At 35.3% G+C, this 25,892-nt stretch overlaps 1 protein-coding gene across 2 annotated transcripts in view; it reads left to right on the top strand.

The window, feature by feature from the left end:
* The window catches only part of SGCG (sarcoglycan gamma), a 105,912-nt gene that overhangs the window by 53,312 nt on the left and 26,708 nt on the right, over positions 1-25,892 (top strand). For both annotated transcript variants that reach the window (XM_058018733.1, XM_058018732.1), the window contains exons 4-6: positions 10,869-10,970; positions 14,596-14,683; positions 24,920-25,039. In XM_058018733.1, coding sequence (XP_057874716.1) covers positions 10,869-10,970; positions 14,596-14,683; positions 24,920-25,039 — 310 coding nt within the window. The remainder of the gene's footprint in view (positions 1-10,868; positions 10,971-14,595; positions 14,684-24,919; positions 25,040-25,892) is intronic.

Genomic DNA, 25,892 nt, shown 5'->3' with positions numbered 1-25,892 from the left:
CTCTAGCAGTGCAGGTTTACATCCTTCCACAGAGTGAAAGGGCTATGAATGCCACAATTACAAGGAATTTCCTAATTCTGTGTTAAAGAATCTGTACGCCTGATGTGCCCAATTGGATAGTGACTTAACTGTAATGCCTTCATTAATTTGGGATAATTTTAGGGAAATACTTAAATTCAGATAAATATCAACTGTAAATAAATTCGTGCAAAGTGCACAGGTATGTCACAATCCTCAGCAAAAGTGAATGTGATGTTGTTAAGAAGAGAGAACTTCTTTTACTGGGTGTTGTATTAATAGACTGCGTCTCTCAAGAGAAGAAGTAACTCTGAGGATACCAGAAATCTCACCCAGAGAATCACAGAGAAGCACTGCTAGCCACTGAGTCTAAGAAGGATGTTTAGTGCACGTTCAAAGTCTGGAAGCATATAATTGAAGCATCACAGTTCTTTCCTGTGTCAAAGGAAACACCAATTATGAAGAATTAGTGTAATAGTTATAAGAAATTACCAATACTATCATAAAACCCTTTTCATGATGGAATTAAGCATTTATTTCTCCAAGTGTTTTGTTGCTGTTTGAAAAGAGAAATATCAGTATAGTGTCAGAATTCGATTTTTATGATTCGTGAGTTCCAGGCTTGACAAGTATTTGCTGTTTAGGAAATGAGTTGATTGATGTATATCACACTTACCCAATTAAGAATTCCCATGACTGGGAAGAGTTTAAAAACAATTGCAAAATATTATCCTATATGCAATCATCAGTTATTTAGCAAATATTAATCTGTCAACTGTGATAACACTTACATTTATTAAATGTATTCTAGGTATACTGTGTAGTATACCTAGAATACATTTAGAGATTATAGGACTATGTTTAATATTCATAGTAGATATTGTATTTATTCAGGAAACAATTTGTATTGTTACTAAGGCTGATAAACGTAATTAGAAAAAATGTTGCCAACATTTTAAAATATATTTTTATAGTAGAGTCCTGAAGAGAGTGTATGCTGAAGGAAAAATTCAAGCACAATATGACTGCAGTATATAATTTTATAAGGAAAACAGATTTTCAATAATAGAGGTGTTGGTGCTTTAGCGATTGATTGACGTGATTCTATAGCACAGCCCTTTCACAAGCCCACTCAGAGCTGACAAACTGATTATTTAGACATCAAAGTTTCTTTAGTTGTATAAAAAGCTTTTTCTATAAAGCATCCTTGACTCTTTCATTAAGTAATAACTTGCAGTATACAAAAATCACATGCTATGTCTATTCAGAGATCCAGATTAAGATAATAATGAAATTATGAACAGAGCTTGAAGCATTGAATTAATCCATGCACACATGTCCTGCCTTAACCCCCATAAAACCAGACAGTGTGATAAATACCAGCAAAGAAGCTAAGCTGATAAAGGAGAACATGAACCAGACAGAGATATGCTGCAAGATGAATAGAGTTTGATCTCCTTTTACAAATTTGGAATGATGAAAGGCAGAAACTTTTCTAAGCTCTATTGTTTGAGAAGCCTTTGGCATCAAATGTAGATGACTAAATGGAACAGAATTTCATTGTTTCATTTCATTTCACTTCATTGCATTTCATAAAAGCTAGACTAAAAGAGAACAACCTGAACAGAGAATATATCCCTTTTCTCATGCTGCCCAATTAAAAAACATATGGGCATCTCCAAATTGTGCACATTAATTCAAAGGTATCCGCTGTGCCTCATTCTTTTTTTTTCCCTTTTCTCTCTTGCAGTTCAGAGGGATAGTGTCTCAAGGTTTTTTGTGGGAATAAGCAAAGAAACCTGTGAATTCATTATATTCGGCTGTTTCAGAGAAGACATTCAAATAATTATGCCTTGAGTTTGGTGAATATGGTGAAATAGAGTAATTTAAAAAATACTATTATTTTTGCATGAAAATCAGTTTAAAAAAGGGTTGAGTTTTTTCCCCTGGACAATGTATCACATTTCTCATATAATGGAAATTTCAGATTCTGTTTTTAACATAATGAGGCTTTCTGAGCACTAAAAGGGACTACTAGTTTTAAGAGTTTAGAAAATGAAGAACCTTAAGGGGTTTAAGGCTGCAAGGATGTCAGAAGTCCTGTGGACAATTCTGAAGGATCCATTAGGTCTGAAAGAGAGGACCTTCCATGTCTCTGATATCTGCTGTAAGACAAGTGTGGCAGGATGGAAGCAGTGAAGATTTCTAGAGGGTGTCAGCAACAGCTTCTGAAGAGGACAATTAAAGGTGGCACACAGCTGGATCTGCTACTCACAGGATCCCATGGGAGCCAGATCTGAAGGGTAAAGTTACCCAGAAAAGCTTGATCAAGTTTAAGGACTGTATCCTCCAAATGTAGGATGGATCAGTCCTGAAGTTAGATAAATTTCCTGGCTTAGCTGGACAGGTTACTTGTGATGGAGCTTCAGTGAAAAAGTAGTATAGAAGAGTTGGAAGTATATAAAGGCTACAAAGAAGAAATTTCTAAACAATGTGTGGGCCAGGAAATGTGTCAGGCTTTCTGTGTCAGAAATGCCAAAGCTCAGCTTAAGTTAAGAATGACAAAGGGCAAATGGCAACAGTCTCTTGCAGAGTCACCCTCTACAGTGTTTGAAAGATATTGGAGACTGGGGAGATCCTGGGTGGCTGGAGGAATGCAAGTGTTGCACTGGTCTTTAGAAAAAGGGTACCATGGGTTTACCAAGAGTGAATGATGCCTGACCAATCTGATTGCCATTTTATGATAAAATGTCCGGAATTATAGATGGTGGGAGGACACAAAATATCATTTACCTTGACTTCAGCAAGGCTTCTGACTTTTTCCCACAATATTCCTTACCCTAGTTAGGGTATTACAGCCATGAGGAGTGGACAAACAGATAAGTATAAAAAGTAAACTGCCTGGGTAGTTGGGTTCTGAAGGTAGGTGCTAATGTGTTGTGGTCTGTATGGAGGGCAGCAATAAGCATTGTAATTGTCTTGTCCTGGCTCTTCTCCTTTGCAAAAACTTAATCAATGACTTGGAGGAGATGACAGAATGCTTGCTCACTGAATTAGCAGGTTATATCAGTGTGGAGGTACCATTCAAAACTTCCAAGGCTTAGGCTGGAGGTCACACTAGCTCCAGGCCAGGATTGTCATGCTAGGTCATGTGTGTGAAAAATGCTCCTGATCAGGTGATTACCATTCCTAATGCTCTAGCAAATCTTTTTCAGATACCCCTCATTAATTCAGTTATTGCATTATTTAGGTTTAGCCACATTATCATAACACCAGGAACAGCTGTATGCCAAAGATTATTTCTGAATTTTTTTGGCCTCTGATGGAGACACCCATGTTTTCCATGGATTTTAGTGGATACCCCAGCTATCATTGTCTCCTGGAATAAGAAAGGAAATTGCATTGTATTTCATTTTGATAAGGACAGATAGTAATGCAACTACAGTGTTTACCACGATAACTAGTTGCCTTTCTTCAGTGTGGAGTTTTTTTTTTCCTCTGACAAAAATTTTAAGCACAGTGTAAGAGAAGTAGACAGGTCTTTATAGCTTTAGATATACTGCTAATCAAACATAGTTCAAATCTGTGCTCAATCTCAAGTTCTCCTGCCATCCATATCAAACCTTACTTGGGTTTAAGTCTAACAAGAAGAGTCAAGTCCTAATACTAAGCCTTAGAATAACTCCCAGGTCACCTTATCATGACAGGGAGTGACTTGGTCTGTGGAGGGCCAAGTCAATCAGTGTCCAATGTCCAGTCCAACAATGCATATCCTAAGCATGGTTCTTCCTAAGAACAGGATAAATGTTTGGCCTGCCCTTGTACCTGCACGTCAGCTGGACATAGAGACAAAGGAAATGAGAACTGTGAGGGTTTCTGCACATTTCAGATAGATTGTGGATTTTATTTTCTCCGTTACGCACTTAAATTTCTGGCACTGGAATAAATAGGGAAATTGCCACAGTTGCACAAAACCATACAGGGTTTTCTAGATAATGGCAGGTGTTTTCTTCTTTTGGCCTACTTTTAATTAGGGAGTACTCCATCCATGTAGCCATTCCCAGAAACTTTTATCACAGACATAGCACCCTTCTAAATTTCTGGGGTTCCCATTAAAAATGAATATAGGCAAATCATTAAAAATTCTTTTTTCCCCCTTATTTTTAAAAGTTTTCTGTAAGGCAATAGTAATTTTTTGATAGTTCATTTAATAAGACATGTTGAAAAGCGAGCTATATATAATCTTACTATATATATATATATATATATATATATCTTAGTTGGTGGATAATGGTACTGCTCTAAATCTATAAATAGAATATGTACTTTGAAATAAAAAGTGGTTTTTTAATAAAATACTTCTGTGAACAACTATTCAAGCACTTGATAAACTCAGGCACTGAAGATTGAGGGAATTACTTAGGAAATATAGAAATATGAAACTAGGAATATAATGAATTAAGAAAGCAAAATTTTAACTGAAAATCAGTTAACACTTTCTGACAGTGGGACTTAATAGACTGTGTAATAGCATACCTTATTAAACTGGAGATGCTCAACCATTTGGAGCACCTAAAACCAGAGCAGACAGCAGTGAAAAGGTACAGTAAAGAACACTTAGACCAAGAGATCTCCTTCACCATAGACATACATTAGAGTACTTGTACAGCCTTCCCATGCATTTTGTGATTAACAGTGGGTCCTCCATGGAATTACTTGTCATTTTGAGAATGTTGCATTACCTAAATATTTAAATAAAATAAATTATGAAATATTTCATAAATTTTCATCCAAATTTTCAAGTCAGAATATGAACATGCCATAGTTTCTATTCTGAATAATCCTAAACAGCTGTAATTTGCAACCTTTCTAAATATTTTATGCAGAGAGTAATAATTGAGTAGAAAGATACTGAGATACTTACTGCAGAAAGCTGTTGCCAAAGAACGACTTTTCAGTAGTGATAGGTATTTTCATTTAAATATATTTTCTTAAAGCATTTGATTATTCAGAATTATATTATGAATCAAATCATGTGTATTTAAAAGGGTGTTGAGGAACACTTAAGTGTACATTTGGAATAATTTATAATATTAATAAAGAGTTATAAAAATCTGAGTACAGTGAGATTAAAGTGTACATGCAAGTTTAAGACTGGATTAAGAAAACCATTTTGAGAGCCCTTGTAAACCAAAGGAAGATATTTATTTCCATTTCTTCAGCTAAGTTGCATAATTACAAATGTTAATATAATAAAATTAACTACCCAACTTATAAAAACCTAATTCCTGAATAAAGACATGTAACAGTGGGAGTAGAAGTCTATTTCTTCATAGTCAGTTTTTCTAACAAAGCAGATGTAATGCCAGATGTAATAGCATTTTTTAATATCTTTGCGGTACCAAAGACAGAAAATGGTCCTTGCTGAACAAGGAAATGAAGCTAAAACTGAATCTGTTTTGAGAATATATTCTTTCCTCTTGAGTAATACCTGTTTTAATTAATACTTTAAGTAAGGAAATCTGTTATTCTGTATATCAGGACAAAGATAAAAGAGGACCTGAAAATATCTTGAAAATATACATCTTAAGTGTGAATCCTATTTTATGAAAGATATGTTATAAAAATAAGCAAACATCAGTGGTTTGATAATTTGCATAATTCATAGCTGTTTTCTTACAAATCTGTTGAATTCAAAGTGGTCATCTACTTTTCTAAATCTCGAAATATTATCTACACACTTTTCACTCTTGTCCACAAATGCTGTTTTGGTTTGTATCCAGCCCTAAGCCAGGTGAGACTAACTTCTATACCAGGAGTGCTTGCTGTTACCAAGGGCTCTGATTTGACCAAAGTCTTTGACTGAAATTACTCCACTGTCATCTAAGCAGATGAGTCAGATAACTCTGTCTGAGCCCAGCAAATAGAGTCCTTGCAACTGAAAATGAGATGAGGCATCAGAAATGTTATTATACCAAGCACGTACTTAGCTCCAAAATTGATATTGTAAGTCAAACAGAGAGTTTCATCAGATTCATTACCAATCCTGTTTTGCTGATTGCTCTTTAACAATCTCTACCCACAGTCCTATTATCTCAATGAAACAGTACACTCTTGTTTGCAAAGCAAGTTCTCTAAATAGTAATTGCTGCAAGAAGTGCTGCAGTGCAAGCTGGATCCATAAAGCCATTAATTTAACTAGCTTTGGGCCACAACAAGTGGTGTCTTGGTCTGAACTTGGCAAGGTCTTTCCCTGATCTGGCCTGGAAGGAGGATGTAAGGATCCTACAAGAAAGAAAAGGATTTAACTGAGTGGAAATGCTGTATCCTTTCTGCTCTGAAGTTAATATCATTACTGGTTTCATTCAGCCACTACAGTGTGTGTGGACTTACTTTTAATATTTGGAAAAGTTGAATATTCAGGAAGCAGAGACTGCAAATCAAACATGTTTTTAACTCCTGAGACGGAAGCTACTTGATTTGAATTGAATATGTGTTCAAACTTATGTTGAAATCAACTTTGAGAATTTTTTTGGTTTAACTATGCTAGCATATGGGTCAGCCTCTTTCCAGTATTTGATCTCTCCCCAAAAGGAGAAAATATACATCTTCCCTTGCAGCTATTAGCTGGTACACAGAGCAGAAGTTCAATTTCATTTACTCAGAGGAGCCTGAGGACTGCATTTGAGTGTAATGCTGAGAAGGTACAGAAACAATGATGATGTGATGTGATATGGTGTGACATATGATACTGAGAGTGGCTGACCAAATTGAGTGAGCCAGTGTGTATCAGTAAGCCAGTTTCAGTGTTGGTAGGAAAATAAAAACTGTTCTTCATCAAATTTAGGTGACTAGAAATACTTGTTTTTAAACTGAATGAATGTTCCCCGTGCCTCATGCTCATTTCTAATGGCCACATGCCTACAGCAGCAGACCTACATTGTCATAATCCTGGGAGATAAATCCCAGATAAATCACGTGATGCTCTTTTGCTTCCATATGCCATAGGCAGCATCAGACTCAGCTACCTGAGAGCAACTCACTGTGAGTGCAAGAGCCCTAGAACTGCATCTGCTTGTTTTCCACTCCTAATAGTCTGGAGTCTGTTTAGAGTCTAAGAAAATAAGACATCCAAGATGGTCCTCCCATCAAGATGTTCCACAATACGATGCGTCTTACCTAGAATTCTGCAGTGGTGGCTGCTCATTTCAGCTGGTTTTGGAGTATCTATATAGATAATTCACTGAAAAGCTAGATGTCAAATGTCTTTTAGACCAGGACTTCTCAATCAAGTAGTCTTGATGAGCTTTTATGAGGATTCAGAGATTGAATGTTTGTGGTAGAAGGCTTTGTCTCTTTTTCTCCAAGCACATACCTGCTTGGGAGCATTTTCAAAGTATGAAAAATGTTTCTACTATAGTTGAAGGCATCCTGTTGCTGCAGTTAGAATAAGTCAAGCAGTTCTGAAATGAATACTGGACACACCTGTGTGAACACTAATGCTAAGTTGCATCTTTGGTACACAAGAGTTTGGCAGCTGCCAGCAGTTTCCACGCTAGTCAGCTCCTTGCAGCAGTAAAACCTGATTGCTGTCTGCAAGATGCCATTTCATCCTTCCCTGCTGTACAGCTGCGTCCTGCCTCGCTGAGGGCTTTCAGTAATTACAAAATGTGAGTCTCAGCTATATCTGTATGTACAACATTGTGTTACAGCTCAGGGCCAGCAAACTCAAGCAGTGACAGTCACCAGCATCAGGATAACCAGAATTCAGACTTGCCGTGCATTTCCTGTCTTTATGGAGCGCTTTTTTTACCCCCCACCCTAAGCAATAGCTTGTTGTGCAACTGCATCAAAGTCCACATCTAACTAATAGATATTGGGTCCCTTTCCTCAAATCAGTAGAAATATATTCAAATATTCAAATATTCAGTTATTTGAATAGGAACAGAATCAAATCCTTGAAACAGAAAGCATCACATTTGTTCACTACTGAGGAAGCCGCAATACTCAGTAAAAAGCATTTGGTAATATAAGAAGCAGAGTGGTTGTTGAGAGAACATTATGTGTAAATATTATGCCTTGCCTTTTCATGGAGCTTAGCATTGGATCTCAGTGCATTGGGGTGGTTGTTTATTCTAAATCCCTCTATTTTATATTCTATGTAACTTCAATTTGCCAGTTATAAAAGGGACATAATAGAATTCTCCTATCTCGCTGTACTGCATAACTCAGTAGTTTTACAATCTTAAGGTGCTCAAATATTGTAGTACTAAGAACATAATTGTTTGCAGTCACAAAGGTAATAGAAATGAGGATCATTATATAAAATCCACAGTTTTATTGTTTGCATGCATGCTACAGAGTTTATGTTAGTCCTCACAGATAGTCATTTATGCACATAACCCAAATCTAAATTTCCTGGGTTTGCACTTCCCAAGTGGTCAATGAGAATGGATAATGAGGCTGTTAGGCAAATATATGAGAATGTGAGCTTTGTGTCAATGCTTAAATTAAATATCTGATATAAGAAAATACGGCATACTGGAGAACATACTTATACAAAGTAATCCTGAGGGATATGACTGGGTTTACTGAAAAAATAAGAACTTCTAGGTAAGTTGAAAGTGCTGAGTTTTGTCATGTGGCATACTATTTTTGTCAGAGACATTTCTTTGTCTATATAGCATTTGAACAATAATCATTGCTGGGAAACCTGAATCCATTAGAAAGAACATGCTAAGTAAATTGCATAATTTTTGTCCACATAATTTTTTTATTCTTTTTCTACTAAAAATTTCTTCCTGCCAAAGGCAGCACAGAGATTGCCACCTAGGAGTTTAGTTTTCTCCAGTCTGCTTCAGAGCAAGAATTAATCACTAGTTCTTCCTCTGCCTTCTTAAATTTCAGATTTGTCAATGTCATTTTTTTGTACTTATTCTGAAATATGTTACTTATTTAGTTCTTTTTATTTTATTCCATAAAAATATAAAAACTCCATTTAAACCTGATAGCTAACATAAACTACTTTCACCTGAAAAGGTATGAGCTCAGAGGAAAAGGTATGAGCTCAGAGGAAATCATCAGACCCTAAATTTGGTTAATAAAAGAGGAGATACTTGTTAATGGTATTTCTTTAGAATATCTTGATATTTTACATCAGATTTTTCAAGTGTTTTCCTTAAAACTTAAGTGTCTTTATAATGTTGGAGTATTGCAACTTAGAAGAAACTGTCCATAGTCTTTGCTAGAGAAACATATTTTTAAATCAGTCAGTGCTGGCTAGGAATTGTCATTATAAAAGCTCATCATAGGTATTTTAGTTTTGCCTTATGGGATGTATCACTATATACTGGGTACTTTTTAAAAGCTTGGCAGTGGTGTAGAGTTTTGAAATTGAATCTGTTTTCACTGAGAAAAGTCAGTATATTAAATATTTCAAAACAGTAAAGTATTTAACCCTGAAAAACAGATTCCATAAATAGCTTTTCTAAAAACCTCTTTCCTGAAGCAAATCTTGCTGAGGAAGAATCGTGGTTGTACTCTCCAGTGGAGTGAATGAACATTTCTTACCCTATGGAATTTAGGCAAAACTTGTTTCTCTCTTTGTCTCCTTTCAGGTCTGCTAAAAAATAGCTATGATTTTTTATTGAAGGCTGGTTTGAGATGTTACTTAGCATTTCATATATACATATACAATCTGATTAGTCAGAACATATATTTGAAAGCAATTACCATCTCTTCAATTATAGCTTTTCTCAGTGGCAAGCATAATTCATTCAATGAACAATTTATTGATGTGTAATTAGTGGCCTCTTATCTCTCTGCTTACATCAAGAACTACCTGAAAACTGTTTAGAGTGAAAATAATTTTTTAGGTTTATTGTTTTTTTCTTTAGCTCTTCCATCTGTTCCTTGTAGTTTGCAGCAGTTGTCTTGAAATATTTTTATGTGGTCTAGCTGGAAGGCTGGTGGTTTTTTTTGGTTTCTTGGGGGTTTTTTGGCAAGTTTTGTGTCACTCTTTATGTCAGGGAAATGGGCAAATCCTTTACAAATTAGCTAAATACCTGTGAAATACCATGCAGCTGAAGCCTGCAAACCCTCAGATGTACCTACTGAAGTAATTCCTCACTCATTTTTCACATTATCAATTCTATGATAATGATGAAAGGAAGTAAAAAGAAAGAACGGAGATATCAGCTGGAAAGAATAATTGGGCTGAAAGCAGGAGGGACTGAGGAAGAAAGGATGAAAAAATGACAAGCAGGTGATACAGAACAAGGTATATGGTAATGAGATATAGAGCCTTGACCTACAATTGAAGGAGAAAAAACTAAGCTAATGAATTAAAACTTAATTAAAAAGAAGTTATTGATGAAAATGAAAGCAAATAAAAATCCCTCTTTGTCTGTTCTGTAGGCTTATATTATTGATAGAATGAACCCTGAGATGTTAATATTTTTATGTGAGTACTCATTTGTAAAAGTTTATTGTTCATTGCATTTTTAGAAGGCAAGTACAAAAGCTGTTTCAGCACAGCCAATACAAATGCACTTTTTAAAAATTTAATTACTATAAAACTGTATTTCCACTCCACACCCTCCTCCCACCATAAAAAAAACCCAAAAAACAACAAACCAAGTTTAATAACTTCATGAAACCTGCAATTTCTCACAGAAAATTACTCCTTGGACAAAATAAGGTATTCTCAAAATTTTAAATGCATTACTATTTGTATATTTATCAGTAGACTTCAGGCAGGCAGTTCTGAAAATGTTTAATTCATGAAAAGAACACAAAATAGATACAGCAACAATAGTAAATTGTGCATAATTCTCACATCTTCTCCTCAGACTGGAATGGGACACCTGCGTGTTACAAAAGAAGGCCTTCGACTGGAAGGGGAATCTGAATTCTTATTCCCTCTTTATGCCAAAGAAATCCATTCGAGAGTGGTAAGTGGGTAATCTTGCAAAAATGCTAAATAAAATGAATGCACTTCTGAATAATTGAACTTTCCATGATTTCTGTCCTGTAAGAAAAAAAAAAAAACAAACATATATATATATATGTATGTTCATGTATATCTGTATATACACATATTTCTGCACGCTTTGCAAGGTCAGTGTTATGATGCTTTGCCAGAATTAACATTTATCTCTTAGGCATGTGATAAGCAGCTCAAACAGGAATTATAATTGTTATTGTATGTAAGTAATGCTAAAACTTGAGGAGCGTATGAAAAGGTTTTCATTACTTTTACTGAGATTATTTTTTAATACAGACTTCCCTAGGAAGCTGCTTGTTCTGTTTATTCATCCACTACAGAATAGTTTCAATATCTCTAAAATTAGTGGATCCCAATGGAAAACTTACGATTTCTATAAAATATATAGCTTTTTTCACTTCAAGGACAAAGCCATGAGATGTCTGACATGTTTATATATATATGTATATAAAATTTACAAGTCTAAATGGAAAGACTTAGTATTTTCTCTAGTTCACCTAGACATAAAAGTTTGTTGTTGTTATTACTAGCAAGGTAAACTAAGAATACCAAGATTGGTCAAATATTTATCAAAATTATTAACTTTAAAATGCCATGGAGAAAGGGAAAGGTGTGGAAGTTGTAGGTTTAGAAAAAGGAAGAGAGCATCTGATTGGGATTTTAATTATCCAGGGGGACTCTGAAACTTATTCCAGTGAATTTTTTGTAGGGAGATGTCTGCTTCTGGCTAATAAAATAGTTTCCAGAACTATTGTCCGTAGCCCAACATCTCATGAAATAAATTTTTATGTTTTGTAAATATTATCATCAACCACTGGGTCATTTCATTGAATAATGTACTATTCAGTGACAATGAAAGCCAAATATGGCTCTTTCATGTCTTCAAACACGTAATTGAGAAGAAATCGGCAGCCATGTGAGTTTTCTGAAGCTAGGAAAAAAGTTAGTGTGTATATATGTTGCTATGTCAAGAGAAAATGTAAATAAATTTATCAGAATGAGGTTGTTAACATGCTTGACTACTAAAATTTAAGCAATGCCAACATATTTTACTTATACTGAGCTTTTACTTTTCTCTAAATATTTCTAGTTTCAGGAGCAGCTCTTAATTAAGACAGTGAAATTCCATTACTGTATCTGTTTTTCCATTTACCTTCTTATGCTGTAGTCTTTTCTGCCTCACAGACAGTGAGAAAACTATTTATGTGCTTTGGTGAATTTCCCTTGAGGTTTTTTATCCAGTAAGACATGTAACTTTTTAAGACCACCACAGCTAATGTTGAAGAACTCCCTCTAGTCCCAAAGATCGTTATGCAGTGTTAAGCTACCATTTGTGCTCTCTTAATATTCCTTTCAGCTCTTAATACATTTAGTACAATATAGGAAAAAGAGGTAGAGGTGTGGCAGCATCTAATACAAGCTTAGCTGTCCAATGATCCGTCATGATCATTAGTAGCATGCATTAATTAGATCCTTCAGGCTACTGCTTCTCTCTGCCTACTGATAATTCATCAGAGGTTTTTTGTTTGTACCCTTGCTTCTTTTAAATATTTGAACTCTCTAAAGGCTTAATTGCCTGAAGCTTGGTCTCCTGAGTTGCCATTTATGTGTTTATTCACATAACGTTACTTATTTGTTAAGCTTTCTTTTTCTAAGTTTGTCTTGGAGAACTGAGCCCCTCTCAGCTTTCAAAGCAGCTTTCTCCCTTGCCTTAATGGTTCTCTCCTTGCAGTCTCCTAACAGATTTTCTCACCTAATGAGGTCTCCAAAGTGCTAAGAAAATATGTAGCAGAAAATCTACTTGCTGTGCATTGTCTCTGGAGCCTATTACAAGTTTATGCCTTTATTATGAGTCCAACGCAGAGCTGTGGGCAAGACCATTGCACCTTTGCTGAAACATCTTCATGGAAAGATAAAAGATGAGCATTTTTAAATATGTTTCTAGATTTTAATTAGTCAAAACCACATGTGTGCAGCAGCAGGTCTAGAGTACAGTTTATGCACACTTTCATTTGATACCACAAATTACTAAAATATTTTTTAAATCAACCAGTGACAATCAAATAAATGTAATAAAGATGCCCAGCTCCGTGGGTCATTTAGCAGATTTACTTAAATGTGCTATATTTACCCAATCCCCAATCTTTGTTGGCCTTCCTTTTCCACTTGATACTAACTTACTACCATTCATTCTAACACATGGCTTACTTTTTTCCTAAGACTTTTTATTATTTTCATTATTCATGTTAATTCTGTGAGCTTTTATGTTTTCCCAATATAATTTGTAAAGTGTGATTCATTTCTTTTGCTCACTTAATGACTTATTTTGAAAGAGCCTTTCTACCTACTTGGAAGATACTGTTTGTTTTCTTTTTAAAATTGTGTAACTTTTATGAGTCCAAATTGTGTGTTGCTTCTATTTCATTACTTTTTAATCAGGTTTGTGGTTTTGATACTAAAGAAGTGTTTTTAGTAAAATTCATCATGTAAAAAGTGTTTGAAACTCTCAGGTTGTCTCATACTCTAAGCATTAAGTTGAGATGAAAATATGCCTTGGGGTTATTTTCAGGGGTTAGCCCTTCAAGTTACTATGTGGTCTCTGGTGAGTCCAGAAAAATAACTAGAAGCCATATCTGTGAAAGAGGCTGATCTCTTAATAATATTCCAGTAGTTAGAAACTCATTTATTTAGGACTGGGTATCTCCACTGAGGTCACAAGCAGGCAGATTGCTGATACTCTCTTCATGTCATGTATTCCCTGGTGCTTTGGCAACTGAGATCTGCATAGGCACTTCCTATCACTTACTGAGTGCTTGTCCTCCAGAGACAAAGTGTGCTTTAGTATGAAAACACCTGTACTGCAGAAAACTTCCTCCCCTTTTTTTGAAGTCTGCCAGCGTATTTACAGTTTGCTGATCCAAATGAGTGAAAAGATTTGTGTACCCAGATAATTTTCTGATACTTAATGTCAAGTAAAGACAGTGGCCACTGTGATTACTCTGAAAATCACCTGTACTGTCATCTGTTAAAGTCAGCACTGATCTAGTCAGCCTGCCACTCTCTCCATCACTCACTGTTAGAGCTTCCTTGCCTGGAGAGCTGATGCCAGGTGCCAAAATTAGGACACAGACTGCATGGACCATTGAGGAAGCAGAATGCACAGCATGTTTCTCACCACATTAATACAATAGTATGAATTCTCAAATTCATACTATTTAGAGTGCTCACACTCAATTAAATGGCTTGAGTTATGTACTGACAGGTACTGAATCTAGTACTAAAGCATTTTTTCCAAAAGATAAAATGTTAGCAGCCATGTTCATTGGTCCAGTAACACAGGTTTTGTTCACCTGGCATATTCCCTTTAATTATTTTTATGACTTTAAATCTGATGTAGTATTAGTAATCAGAAATATCTGCCCACATTATTTGATGAGATCTTTGGATAGTTTTGTAGCTGCAAAGACCTTTCAGTGACTGAGTTGATACCAACACTAGACTAAATTTTGAAAATGGTTCACAATTCTAATTGTACTATCTAACATACTTTATTTTCTTTCTCCACACTTCAGGACTCATCGCTGCTTCTCCAGTCTACTCACAATGTGACTGTGAATGCTCGCAATTCAAATGGGGAAGTCACAGGCAGATTAAATGTGGGTAAGTCTGAGTGATTATTCCTTGTCCATTGCTTTGGAAACATTGTAATGAATATTTCTATAGAGATTTGAGAATATAAAGCACTAAACACATTATTATTTATTACTATTATGGTCATATTTGAATAGTCCATCTGCCACTTAGTAAAAAGCAGCAGTATATTTTCAGTTTCTCAGTTAGGCAATAATTCTTCAAATATTTTAAGCACTTCTTTATTGCAGAGCTATGCAAGAAAGGTCTCTGCAAAGGTTACCCTTTTTCCTTGTGTAAATATCTATTGATAGTTGCAAATCAATTTCTGAGAAAATACATTTAAGCAGACATCCTAAAAAAATTCAAGTTCAAAACTCAGACATTTATCTTTTACTATCTATGGTAGCAGTAAAATACATCGGTTTACTCGGTGAAATCAATAGATCTAGACAAACATAATTGAGAGATCTTGGCAGAAAAAATAACCTGACCTTACTCTTTAAATCATATTTTTAAGGCAGTAATGGCAGCAATATGTGTAAGCCATGACAAAATTTTTCTAAGCTTTGTTACTATTTTTCAACCTTTATTTGACATTGGAGAAAAATCTAGCAAGTTTTTCACACATTTTTTACAAGGTCCTCAGGCAGCAAAGCATAAATTCCTGCTCATTTAACTGTAGCCTAACTTGGTATGTTTAAGTAGTTTACTAAATTGGGATCCAGCAGAGCATTGATGAGCAACTTTTCAGTGCTGTTGAGAATGTGTAACTTCTGTGACAACTCCTGTTTGAAGAATTACCATTTCAATTCATATAATGTTTTTCAAGCCTCACTGTTTTCAAACAAAAGGAAAAAATATATATAAAGGAGCCTGTTATTCCACTTAAAAAATGTATAATTATACAATTTATCTCACTTCACTCTTTAAATGCTTTCAGATTCCCTTTTTTAAATTCTGTCAATCATAAAGATCTGCATGACTTGTCTTAAGAAAATACTGCTAAATATTTATCAAAAGGAGTGTGATAAATAGGTGTGTGGCATACTAATTTTATAGGCACAAGCCTTTGCTAAAGAGTTAATATCTTCCACAATTGCCAATGTGCTGCAATTACATCTTAAAACTGTAGTCCTCTTATAAATAAGACTAGTTGCAATTGTGAAGAAGTTGTATAGATAAGCTTGGAATTGTTCCAGAGATGACAATATAATATAGCATCTCTCACAAGATTATAACAAAAATACCTTTTAACTCATGGAAATTGTGAGTCAAATGATCTTTTAAAAGAATTTATTAAGTTACTAAGAATGATTTAAATACCCAGTCTTCAACAAAAGTAATTCACACAAGAGACATGAAACAAATCTTTACTTGAGTTTCTGTGAAATACCCCCTATGAAGATAATAGGCACATATTATGCATTCCTTCATGAATCACAGATATACAAAAAAGACATAAAATGTGAGCAAATTCCAACATGATTACTGTGGCTTTAAAGCTTCTGCATGCCCCTCAGTTCATCTGCATGCAATACCTCTTGGAGGAGTTGTGTGGACATTGTTTTTTAAATCAAAACGCTGTAGATGTTGAGTTTTGTACTGCAACCCATAATTACACTGCTTTCAGAAGTCTCACTAAATGCAAATACTTCAAAAAGTGCTTGCCAGGGAAATGATAATTTCAAAATAATAGGGACCATAATTAAAGAAAAAAAGCCCAATTACATTCTTCATTCTTTTTTTTTTTTACATCAGTGGCTCCCTGGATGACAAAAACACCCATTTTATTTTAATTACTTTTTACAAAAAAAACAAACAGGAACAAAACAAGGCATAAAAGGAAATAAGATTTTATTTAAGGGAAATGATGGCTTTGTTAATATTTCTAGGAGAAATGGGACTACGAAGGATGTTGGCCCACAGACAGCAAGGAAGGAATCTAAGCAAAGCATAGTTCTGGGAATGTACAGGCTTAATAGTCATAGGGAATTAAGAAAGTTGTGGAGAGAGTTGCTTATATGCAAGGCAACAATGTGTACAAAACAGATAGTGAATATTTTCATTAGAATAGCTCCTCTCCTTAGAATCATTAATACGATTCAAGTGTCATTGTTACAGCTTGCTTGTCAACTTTCAAAACTGAAATATCTAGAACTTTCTTTGGTAATCCACAAAGGTGTTAATTATGATTTCCAAGATTTCTGTTCTTAACCACTTCAAAGCCTTATTCAATCTTAGAATAGAAGAGCAATGCAGCACTTTTGATTTTATATCCAGAGCAATAATAAATCAACTTAGTGTAAAAAACTTGTCAAACTTTTTCAATATTGATTGATGATAAATATATTATGTACAAAAGAAACATTTAGACTATATAGTGAATTATGAAATCTTTAAGAGCAACATTGGTATCAAATAGTAAATTATGTTTTACGTAAGTAAACATAAGCGTCTATGTACAGCTTATCAGCAGATGAAAATAATACAGTCAGCTTTTGCAGTTCTGGTTCAGTCATTGATAGTAAGTCAATAAGAGCAGCATGTTTGCAACTGTCTCTGCTGAAAAGTAGGACCAGATTTTTAAGATATCTGTCTTTAAATGATTTTGTAAGGAGGTTTCAACATACAGAAGATCCTAAATTCTCCTTGTAATATGTCTTTTTCAGGAGAAAATTTAAGAAAAAAAAAATTAAACTTTTTTAAAAAAAGAAGAAAGGTTTCCAAAGTCATGAAAGTTTTGTGAGAGCAGATTCCAGTAGAATGGGTTGCTGATCCTTGTCCTATTTCAATTTTTTACACCAAGGAATAGTAACATCAGTAGCTTAGGTCAGGGGTTCAGTTTAAAGTGTCTAAAGCTTGTAGGAATTTATTTAGATAGTTGGATTATGAAGCTGTTCTGCATTGTTAAGCATGAAATCAGCTTCACTCAGAAAGCATGGGAATATGGTGAAAGTCAAAATGGCTTATGCAGTGTGAAAACAGAATTACAGTCAAAATTCTGCTTAGAGACTATGTCTCTAACATTAAGCTGAACAGCCATTACAATGTGAGTATATGTGCTATCTCTTTTTTCAGACTGGAATAACATTCTGAGGAAACAGATCAGTGTCAGTACCTCATACATTGCTTTAGCACTGATAATTGCCATTTAGAAAACTACTGCTTTCCAAAGTCAAATCATGTAGGGGTTTATCAGCATTTTAATATTTCTTTTCAAGTTATGGTAGTTTTTCATAAGAGGCATAGGAGGAAGAAAACAGTGCTAAGGAAGCATGATGACTCTAAGAAGAGTTTGATCTTGTTTTCACAGGGAAAACCCTGAAGCCAGTTTCATAAACTTAATGACATTGTAAAATCATTTAGCTTTTTCTTCTTTATTTTTCCCAGAAGTCTTTCATTAAAAATCCCATTTTTGTCCAAATAAATTCTTTCTTATCTCTAAGATAAAAGGCAGAACATATTCCTTGAAGATCTTTGTCTGCAAGATGATTATTTGCACAACTTTAATTGGTGTCCAGCTGGGCTATAAGAAAGGAAGATACAACATAGGAGCAATTAATAGAAGGATAAATCTGAAAATTCATTGAAGTATTTTTGAGGTGATTAAGAATTTCTATGATCAAGAGTTTAGAGTATTTATTCGAAGGGGATTAAAGTAGGAGTGTTTACTTCCTAAAGTATAAAAATTTTAGGTAGCAGTGAATCTGATCATATAAAGACATACATGCTAGTTTATGTAAAAGTAAAATTTGGTTAGATGGATAAGATTTAGAGAGTTGACAGGTGGCTGCTAAAACATTCTACAGACTTTTTGACCAATTCTCCTTTTTAAGAGAATATGCATTAAATGCACATGCTTTTTAATATGCATTAAATGCAAATGCTTTTAGTCTTTGATGAGACCATTGAGTATTTGAATGTATATAATGTTGAAAAGAATTAAAACAAATAGCAGAAAACAGTAATAAATATTCAAGATATGTTTAAATGAGACCTAGTTAAGCAAATCAAGCAGCAGTTTAATACTTAGACTCAAAGGAAAAGTATCCTCTTCTGAAAAAAAACGCCATTGATGGTCTAAGCACCATGTAGAGTAAGATGCTTATGGTAGCAAGATATGCACACCCTGCCCCCAAATATGATAATCTTTGTGAAGAAATTCACAATGATGTTCACAGTCAGACAGAGTGACTTAAGCCAGAATTAAAACATCCTCTAGCAGTTAATCAGATCGTTAATGTGAGGGTGGAGGGGCACTGGAACAGCATGCCCAGAGAAACTGTAGCTGCCCCATCCCTGGAAGTGTTCAAGGCCAGGCTTGGATGGAGCTTTGAGAAACCTGATCTATTGGAAGGCGCCCCTTCCCATTTCAGGGTGTTGAAACTACACATTCATTAAAGTCCCTTCCAACCCAGACCATTCTATGATTCTATGATAACGTGCATTGCCGACTTGTTAAACAGGACAGCATCACATTAAGGGAAAATTTAACCTGGCCCAGAGGACTTGAATCCTATGCTGTCACTTTTCTCCTCAGTCTAGAAAAGGATGTAATTCTACAGAGCTTTGTTCTGAAAAAAAAACCACTAGTATTTGGGAAGCCATTTTTTATTTGGAAAATAACCATTTGGGGGATACTTGTCTGTCATCAGAGAGCAATCACTCTTCTGAGTAGCTTCATTGTCTCTTTATTCCAGTGGGAGGAAATAATTTAAAATAAGTGAAAAAGGGGGAAATATTAAAGATGTTATAACCTTCTCAATTTTAAAAGTTTCAATGAATTTGCAATCCCAAATATATTTTGGTTTCAGTGGTACAGTAATCATTAACATAAGCAATTGGGTGGTAATTGGAAGGTTATAGTTACTGCTAAAGATGAGAATAGTTTCTGCACCAAAAATAATTGAATTTTTGGCAGTGGTTAATGCTAGATGAATTTGTAAAGTTAGTTTAAAGTGGCTGAAATTTACTGAGATTATAATCTAAGATAGAATTTGGATAATTAACTACATCTAAAATCCTAGTTACTTCAAATGCAACAGCAGTTTTGAACCCTGATGGCAGCTACTGCCCAAAGGAGGAGCCACACCCCTATCTTTGTGCATCAGGTGTGCAGAACACACCCTTAATCCTGATGGGCAGCTTGAGCGTGTACCTGCAGTGTAGCCTTGTGGCAATGAGCACTAGGAGCACACTGGGCTGCACCATCCCTCATCTGGGAGGCGGAGGCTGCAGCTGGAATGCTGTAGACCCTCTCCAGTGGGATGGAGCTGCGAGCCATCCAGGGAGCTGCTCAGATGGCCAGGGAGTGGAAGCAATGAAGTGTAAGAGTCTGAAGAGGTTGTGTTTGTTTAACCTGCAAGAAGAGAAGGCTTAAGGAGAGCTTCTAATGGGCACCGGGTACTAGGAGGGCTAGAGACAAAATAAATCATAGAATCATTAAAGCTGAAAAAGACCTCCAAGGTCAAGTCCAACCTTTGACCAAATACCACCATGCCAACTAAAGCATGTCACAAAGCGCCACATCTACTCATTTTTTTCAACACTTCTGAACCCACTTCCCTGGGTAGTTTGTTCCAAGGTTTAACCGCTCTTTTAGTGGAGAAACTTTTTCCTAATATCAAACCTGAAGCTCTCTTGGTTGAGGCCATTTCCTGCTGTCCAATCACTGGCGTGAATCCAGACTTGAGGTGCACAGAAAAAGGGCAAAAGGCAATGGTCATGGTTTGCAGAGAGGCAAAATGCAACTGCGTAGAAGGGGTGAGACTCACCACTCTTCCATGGTTATCCATGGGAACAGATTGCTCAGGGAGTCTGATAAATCCCCTTCCTCAGAGGTGTTAAAACTTCATCTGGACAAGACCCTGAGCACCTTTATCTAACTTCCATCCGAGCTGACCCTGCTGTAGTTAGGAGTTGTGACATAGAGAGGTGACCTCTGGCTTGCATTCTTCTGTGATTCAATCTTGCCCCATCTTCACCTGACACGCTGGAAGGGTTCACGTTGCTTACAGACCCCATGTCAGACTTTCTGGTCTGATATAGAAATCCTGGACACTCTAGGACATCTGAAATAAGCTGAAGGCCAGGCAGAGAACACAAAAGAATGTATAATGGTACTAGACAGCAGTTGTGAAATGAATGTTGTGAAATGAATCGTGCTCCATCTGTTCAGCTGATCCTCTCACACTGTCCTCTGCCCAGATCCAGTAGGTAGGCTTAGAATACTGCTGAAACACAGTGCATGAGTTGACCTTATGAAAATACACTCGTGGATTTCTTTTTTTTTTTTCAAAAAAAAAGAAAAGGGGAAGAAGAATATCCATTATACAGACAATAAATACTCACTTAGGAATGAGAGATCAGCTATCCTCTCTGCATAGAGGGTTTCATATTATCATGCCTCATCTCCTTTAGTATTTTCCTTTTCACCTTATCTGTCTGAGGACTGTATGTTTCAGCTTTTCCTGTTGAAGTTCTTCATGCAACAAAATTTGGATTCATTAAGCCTGTGGGAAAAGGTGACCAATTTTTTAAGATCTCTAGACCTGTGTTCAATCACAGATCACAACAAAATATAAACAGTGGTGACAGTAAGGCACTTTTACTTTGATCTGAGAGGACATAATTGTTTCATCCATTGCATAAAAGGAGAACTGAGAGAAAAAGGGGAAATAGGATCAGCAAGTGTTCTATTAATGTATTAGAGTTGTTGTTCAAACCTATGAGAGATGTATGTTACAGACATAAAATGTGTATGTGCAATGTGCACATTCCCTGTAGTAATACCTTTGTTCTAATGAAATACCATACCTTTCCATATGAAAATATACCTAACTTTATGTTTCTGAAATTAAGGACTTTACATTTATTGGTATTGTATTCTATCATACATGGAATGAGAACTGAATCTGTAGGAGTATTACATTTTTAATACCCTTTTAATGAGATCTTATTTTAAGTAAGGTGCTTTAGTTTAATAAAAAATAACTGGAAAAGGAAAATGCATAGGAATATCAAAGAGCAGTCTGGACTTTGGTTTATACCCAATACTTCAATGATTCTAGGTGGTAGGAGAAGAGCAAAACATACAGAGTAGCTGACAGCCATAGGTTAATTAGAAATGGCAGATGAAAAAAGAGAGTAAGAAAATAAAAGATATTAAATTACTTAGTGATAGAAGTAAATGCAATGTTGGAAAGCCTTTTCTTCTGAAAGATCTAAAGACACAGTAAAAATGCTTAGTAATTGGCAGAACTATTTGAAGAGTCTGCCTACTGCTAACATGTAGGCAGACTCTTCAAATTTCAGACTCCTCAGATTTCATTGGCATTAAGCATTTGCAGGTATTTATTTTATGGCTGGCCCTGTTTTTGACAGAAGATCCTTTGCTGTCTGGTACATCTATATTTGTATTGGCCTGGAATTCAAAGGTTGTGTAGCAGTAGAAGACAGTTTATTAAAAACACTTTTCAACTGAAATGGAGTCACTATACAAGAGCTTCCTTCCCTGGAAAATCTCTAGGGATGTAAAGAGTGAGGACAAATGAAAATGAAGACTGTTTAGCAGTATGTCAGTTTCTTTTTGGTAAAAAAAAAGTTGACCATTTAAAGCAGCATCCTCAGTGTCAAGAGGTATGTGATGTGAAGATCACTTACAAGGTCTGCTTCAGGACTGCACTGAAAGGAGGAAACACACAGAAACAATAGGCAATAATCAGCCTGGTATGCAAGAATAACCCATTGACCTGGAAATACGTGTGACACATCTCACAGCAAGCAGAAGACAAATATTGTCTATAACCTGCATTCAGTCAGGTTGCATTTTTAATCATAGGATTTTATCAGCAAATATGATTATATAGTATTAGCTGACTTATATGTAGTTAATATGCTAGAGTGGTAAACAAAACACATTTAGGCATTAGGAGATTACACTTTCAGATACTGAGTTTGGCTGCTGTTTGTGAGTTGAAAATTAATCTCACTGAGATTATGATACAGTTAGTGTTATTGAATATAGCTAGTTTATGTGTATTGTGGAATACCATTAAGAGAAATTACTTGCTCCTTTTCATTACATAAACTTTTTCCCATTTAGGTAAAAATCTATTATTTCTTTTTGAAACCCTGAGATATCTCATCTCTAGCATGAATAAAACATATGTTTGAATTTTGTTTACCCTATCATTCCTTCTTAAGATTCAAAATACATCAGTTATTATTCATACCATTCTCTGATATTGAAGATTATCTATAGGACAGTCCTTGTCTCACATTAGTGGGGCACTTGTGTTAAGAAAACTGTGGACTTAAAGATTCTTGTAAAGGATTTATTCAAGTGTGCAAGGTCCAGGATCAAACAGTCTGAATGCAAATGCAGCATGGGCAAGGGCCATGAGTTGGAGTTCCAAAGAGAGACAAGTTGAAGTAGCATTGGAAAATACAAAATGTTCAGTAAGTGCTCTCACACTGCCTGCAGAGTTTTTCCTTAATTAAGCTAGCTTTTAAAATCATGGAGTTGGATGAATGGGAAGGATGAGGGACCAGCCCCTGCAGCACTGGTAAAGTTGATATTGTCCATTTTACTCAGGCCTTTGATTTGTTTGAAAACACAAGGATCTAGCTACACTACATGAAAGGCCAGTTGCATTATTGTTGCTGGGCACAAACGGGAACAATCAATCACTAACCCATAAAATGACTCAGGTTGGAAGGGACCTTAATAAAACCTTAACCAAGATTGTCTATGAAACCATTGACAGGGATCCATCCCTGCCTCACTTACCCAGAACTGTTTCTTTTGCTGTAAAAAAATTTTTAAAAATACTGTTTAAGGCCTTTTCTCTTGACAAAGATATTTTCTGATCTCACTTTTTGCAACATACTTCTCAGAAATAAAGTCTTGGGCTTCAGAACAGCTTTAGAGAAGAGCCATATTGGGGTCTATAAGACTGTGCTTGGGTGCACATGTGCCACAGAGCATAACGTAATGCAGAGCTCAACCCTCAATCCTCCTTATTCAGGAAGAATCAGTATTGGGTTTTATGCCTTAAAATTGTTGCCCTCATTTAGGACATTATGGCATCTCTAACTCTTTCTTTGTGTTTGGTGGACAGTTAAAATCAATGTTTTACATCTGCTGAGTGAAGCAATAAGCAATATGTATGGAGCCTCATGGTGTGCTTCTGTCATACCAGCTACCAACAAGATTTGTCAAATGCCTGCATGTATTTAATGCCCCTTTCACATAAGAGCTAAAAAAAAAAAAATTCCCATTTCTTTTGAGAATTACTACCTGAAATATATTAACATTTATGGGAGCAGACATGGGAAAACAGGTTCTTAATGGGAAGGAAGCAGTTCAGTGCCTCTTGGTCTTGTGGATAGTCTGTGAAATACATTTATTAAAAATTGCTGAAAAGGAGTCTGAACTGCACTGACCATTCTCTGTAATTTTTAATTCTGAACATAGATTTATGATGACAACTCTATGTAATAGATATTCAGGCTCAATGTGGTGTGAATTTTAATTGATCAGGTTGTTAGAACAGGGAATATTAAGAGTTTGATTTTTATCTGCTTACCAAGCCAATATTGTAAAACAGGATGTTTTAGTGAATTTTGGATCTGGAAGTATGCACAGACTCTCTTGCTCATACTATTTTCATTTTTGGAATACCAGAATCAATTGCAAATATTCTCTTAGTTTCTTGAAACCCTTAAGAAAATGATCAGTAGCATTTGTTAAATAAGTGGAGCCAAACTGGCATCTGTTACGAAGAGCTGAGGTCCTGCTCTTACATGGGATGTTTGTTATTTTAAAGCATTTGAGCCTCCCTAATGAAAAGGGATGATGCTGCAAAGACTTTGATAATTAGTTTCTGTTTCAAAAAAAAAAAAAAAGAAAGAAAAAAGAAAAAGAAAAGATAGATTCATTTGATCAAAGCAGTTTCAACACCAAGGACATGAATGTTAGTCTGGATCAATTTGTGTGGGATTTTCTAGATTCCCTGGAAACCCAACTACAAAGGAAGACTCCAAGACATGGTTTTGAACAACAAATTATATCATGTAAATAGACTTAACAAATTTCAGAACTTATAAGTTCACTATCCTTAGAATATCTGAGTGCTTCATGCCCTTCAGTGTACTTAAATGAGTCACTACATTGTTAACACACCAATTAAAATTATTAATTTATATATAAAATTGAAGAAAAATGATGAAATTATTCCATTATTCTACTGTCTTTTGCAGGTCCTAAAATGGTAGAATTCCACAGTCAGCAATTTCAGATCAACTCAAAGGATGGAAAGCCACTTTTTACAGTGGATGAAAATGAAGTTGTAATTGGCACAGATAAGCTTCGAGTCACAGGTTTGTAATGGTTTAAAAAATGCTCAGATAACACTCAAATGAAAGGCACAATAAGAACGGCATTTTTAAATAAGTTATTATGTGTGAATGCAAGTTCTTGTTTTACCTCATTAGGAAACAGAAATATGAAGATAATCTGACCTTTTTCTAATCTAAGACATTTATATATGTGTGTGTATATATATATATAAAATGTGTAAATATTCTATAAAATGTGTAAATATGTGTTTTATTTTAAAGCCATTAATGGCTGGAACTGTAGTGGTCCATCTTTTTATGAATTATTTAATGTTTCCAGTGCTCACTGTCTGAAGCTGAAAAAATTCTAGGTATTCCATTCTGAGTAGTAATGGTCTGATCTGTGAAAACTTTAGGGAGAAAAATATCTCTCTGATATTTTTGTACGGTTTTATCTTTCAAAGTGAAAGCTACTGTATTTCTGTTCTGTGAGTAGCACATATGTCACAGGAAGATATTTGTAGTATATCTTAAATGTCACCTGTCAAGAGAAAAGTTTGTCTTAGGCTGTTTCTTCAAATAACTGAAGCACTCATTTACAAAGTAATATGTCAAAGTTATCACATGAAAAGCTACTTCCTTTCATACAACCTGATAAAGTCAACCTTCATTTTCTAGGTGGCATTAAAATAGATACATCAAGGTGTGATTTCTCTTTTTGAGCAGAAGAATCGATCAAAGGAAATATTGAAATTATTCTGTAATTTCTTTTCAATTAATTTTTTAATATTTTTTTACCTGATTGCCACTGCCATGTTTGGCCTTCCCTAATTACTAGTCCTCTGGAATCTTGAGGTCTTCATTTCAATGAATAGATTCATATTATTTCACTGTC

This window comes from Melospiza georgiana, chromosome 2 (genome assembly GCF_028018845.1).
Source record: "Melospiza georgiana isolate bMelGeo1 chromosome 2, bMelGeo1.pri, whole genome shotgun sequence".
In the NCBI taxonomy this organism is placed as follows: domain Eukaryota; kingdom Metazoa; phylum Chordata; class Aves; order Passeriformes; family Passerellidae; genus Melospiza; species Melospiza georgiana.
The sequence above is the reverse complement of the archived record's forward strand: the minus strand, read 5'-3'. Positions and strand labels throughout refer to the sequence as shown.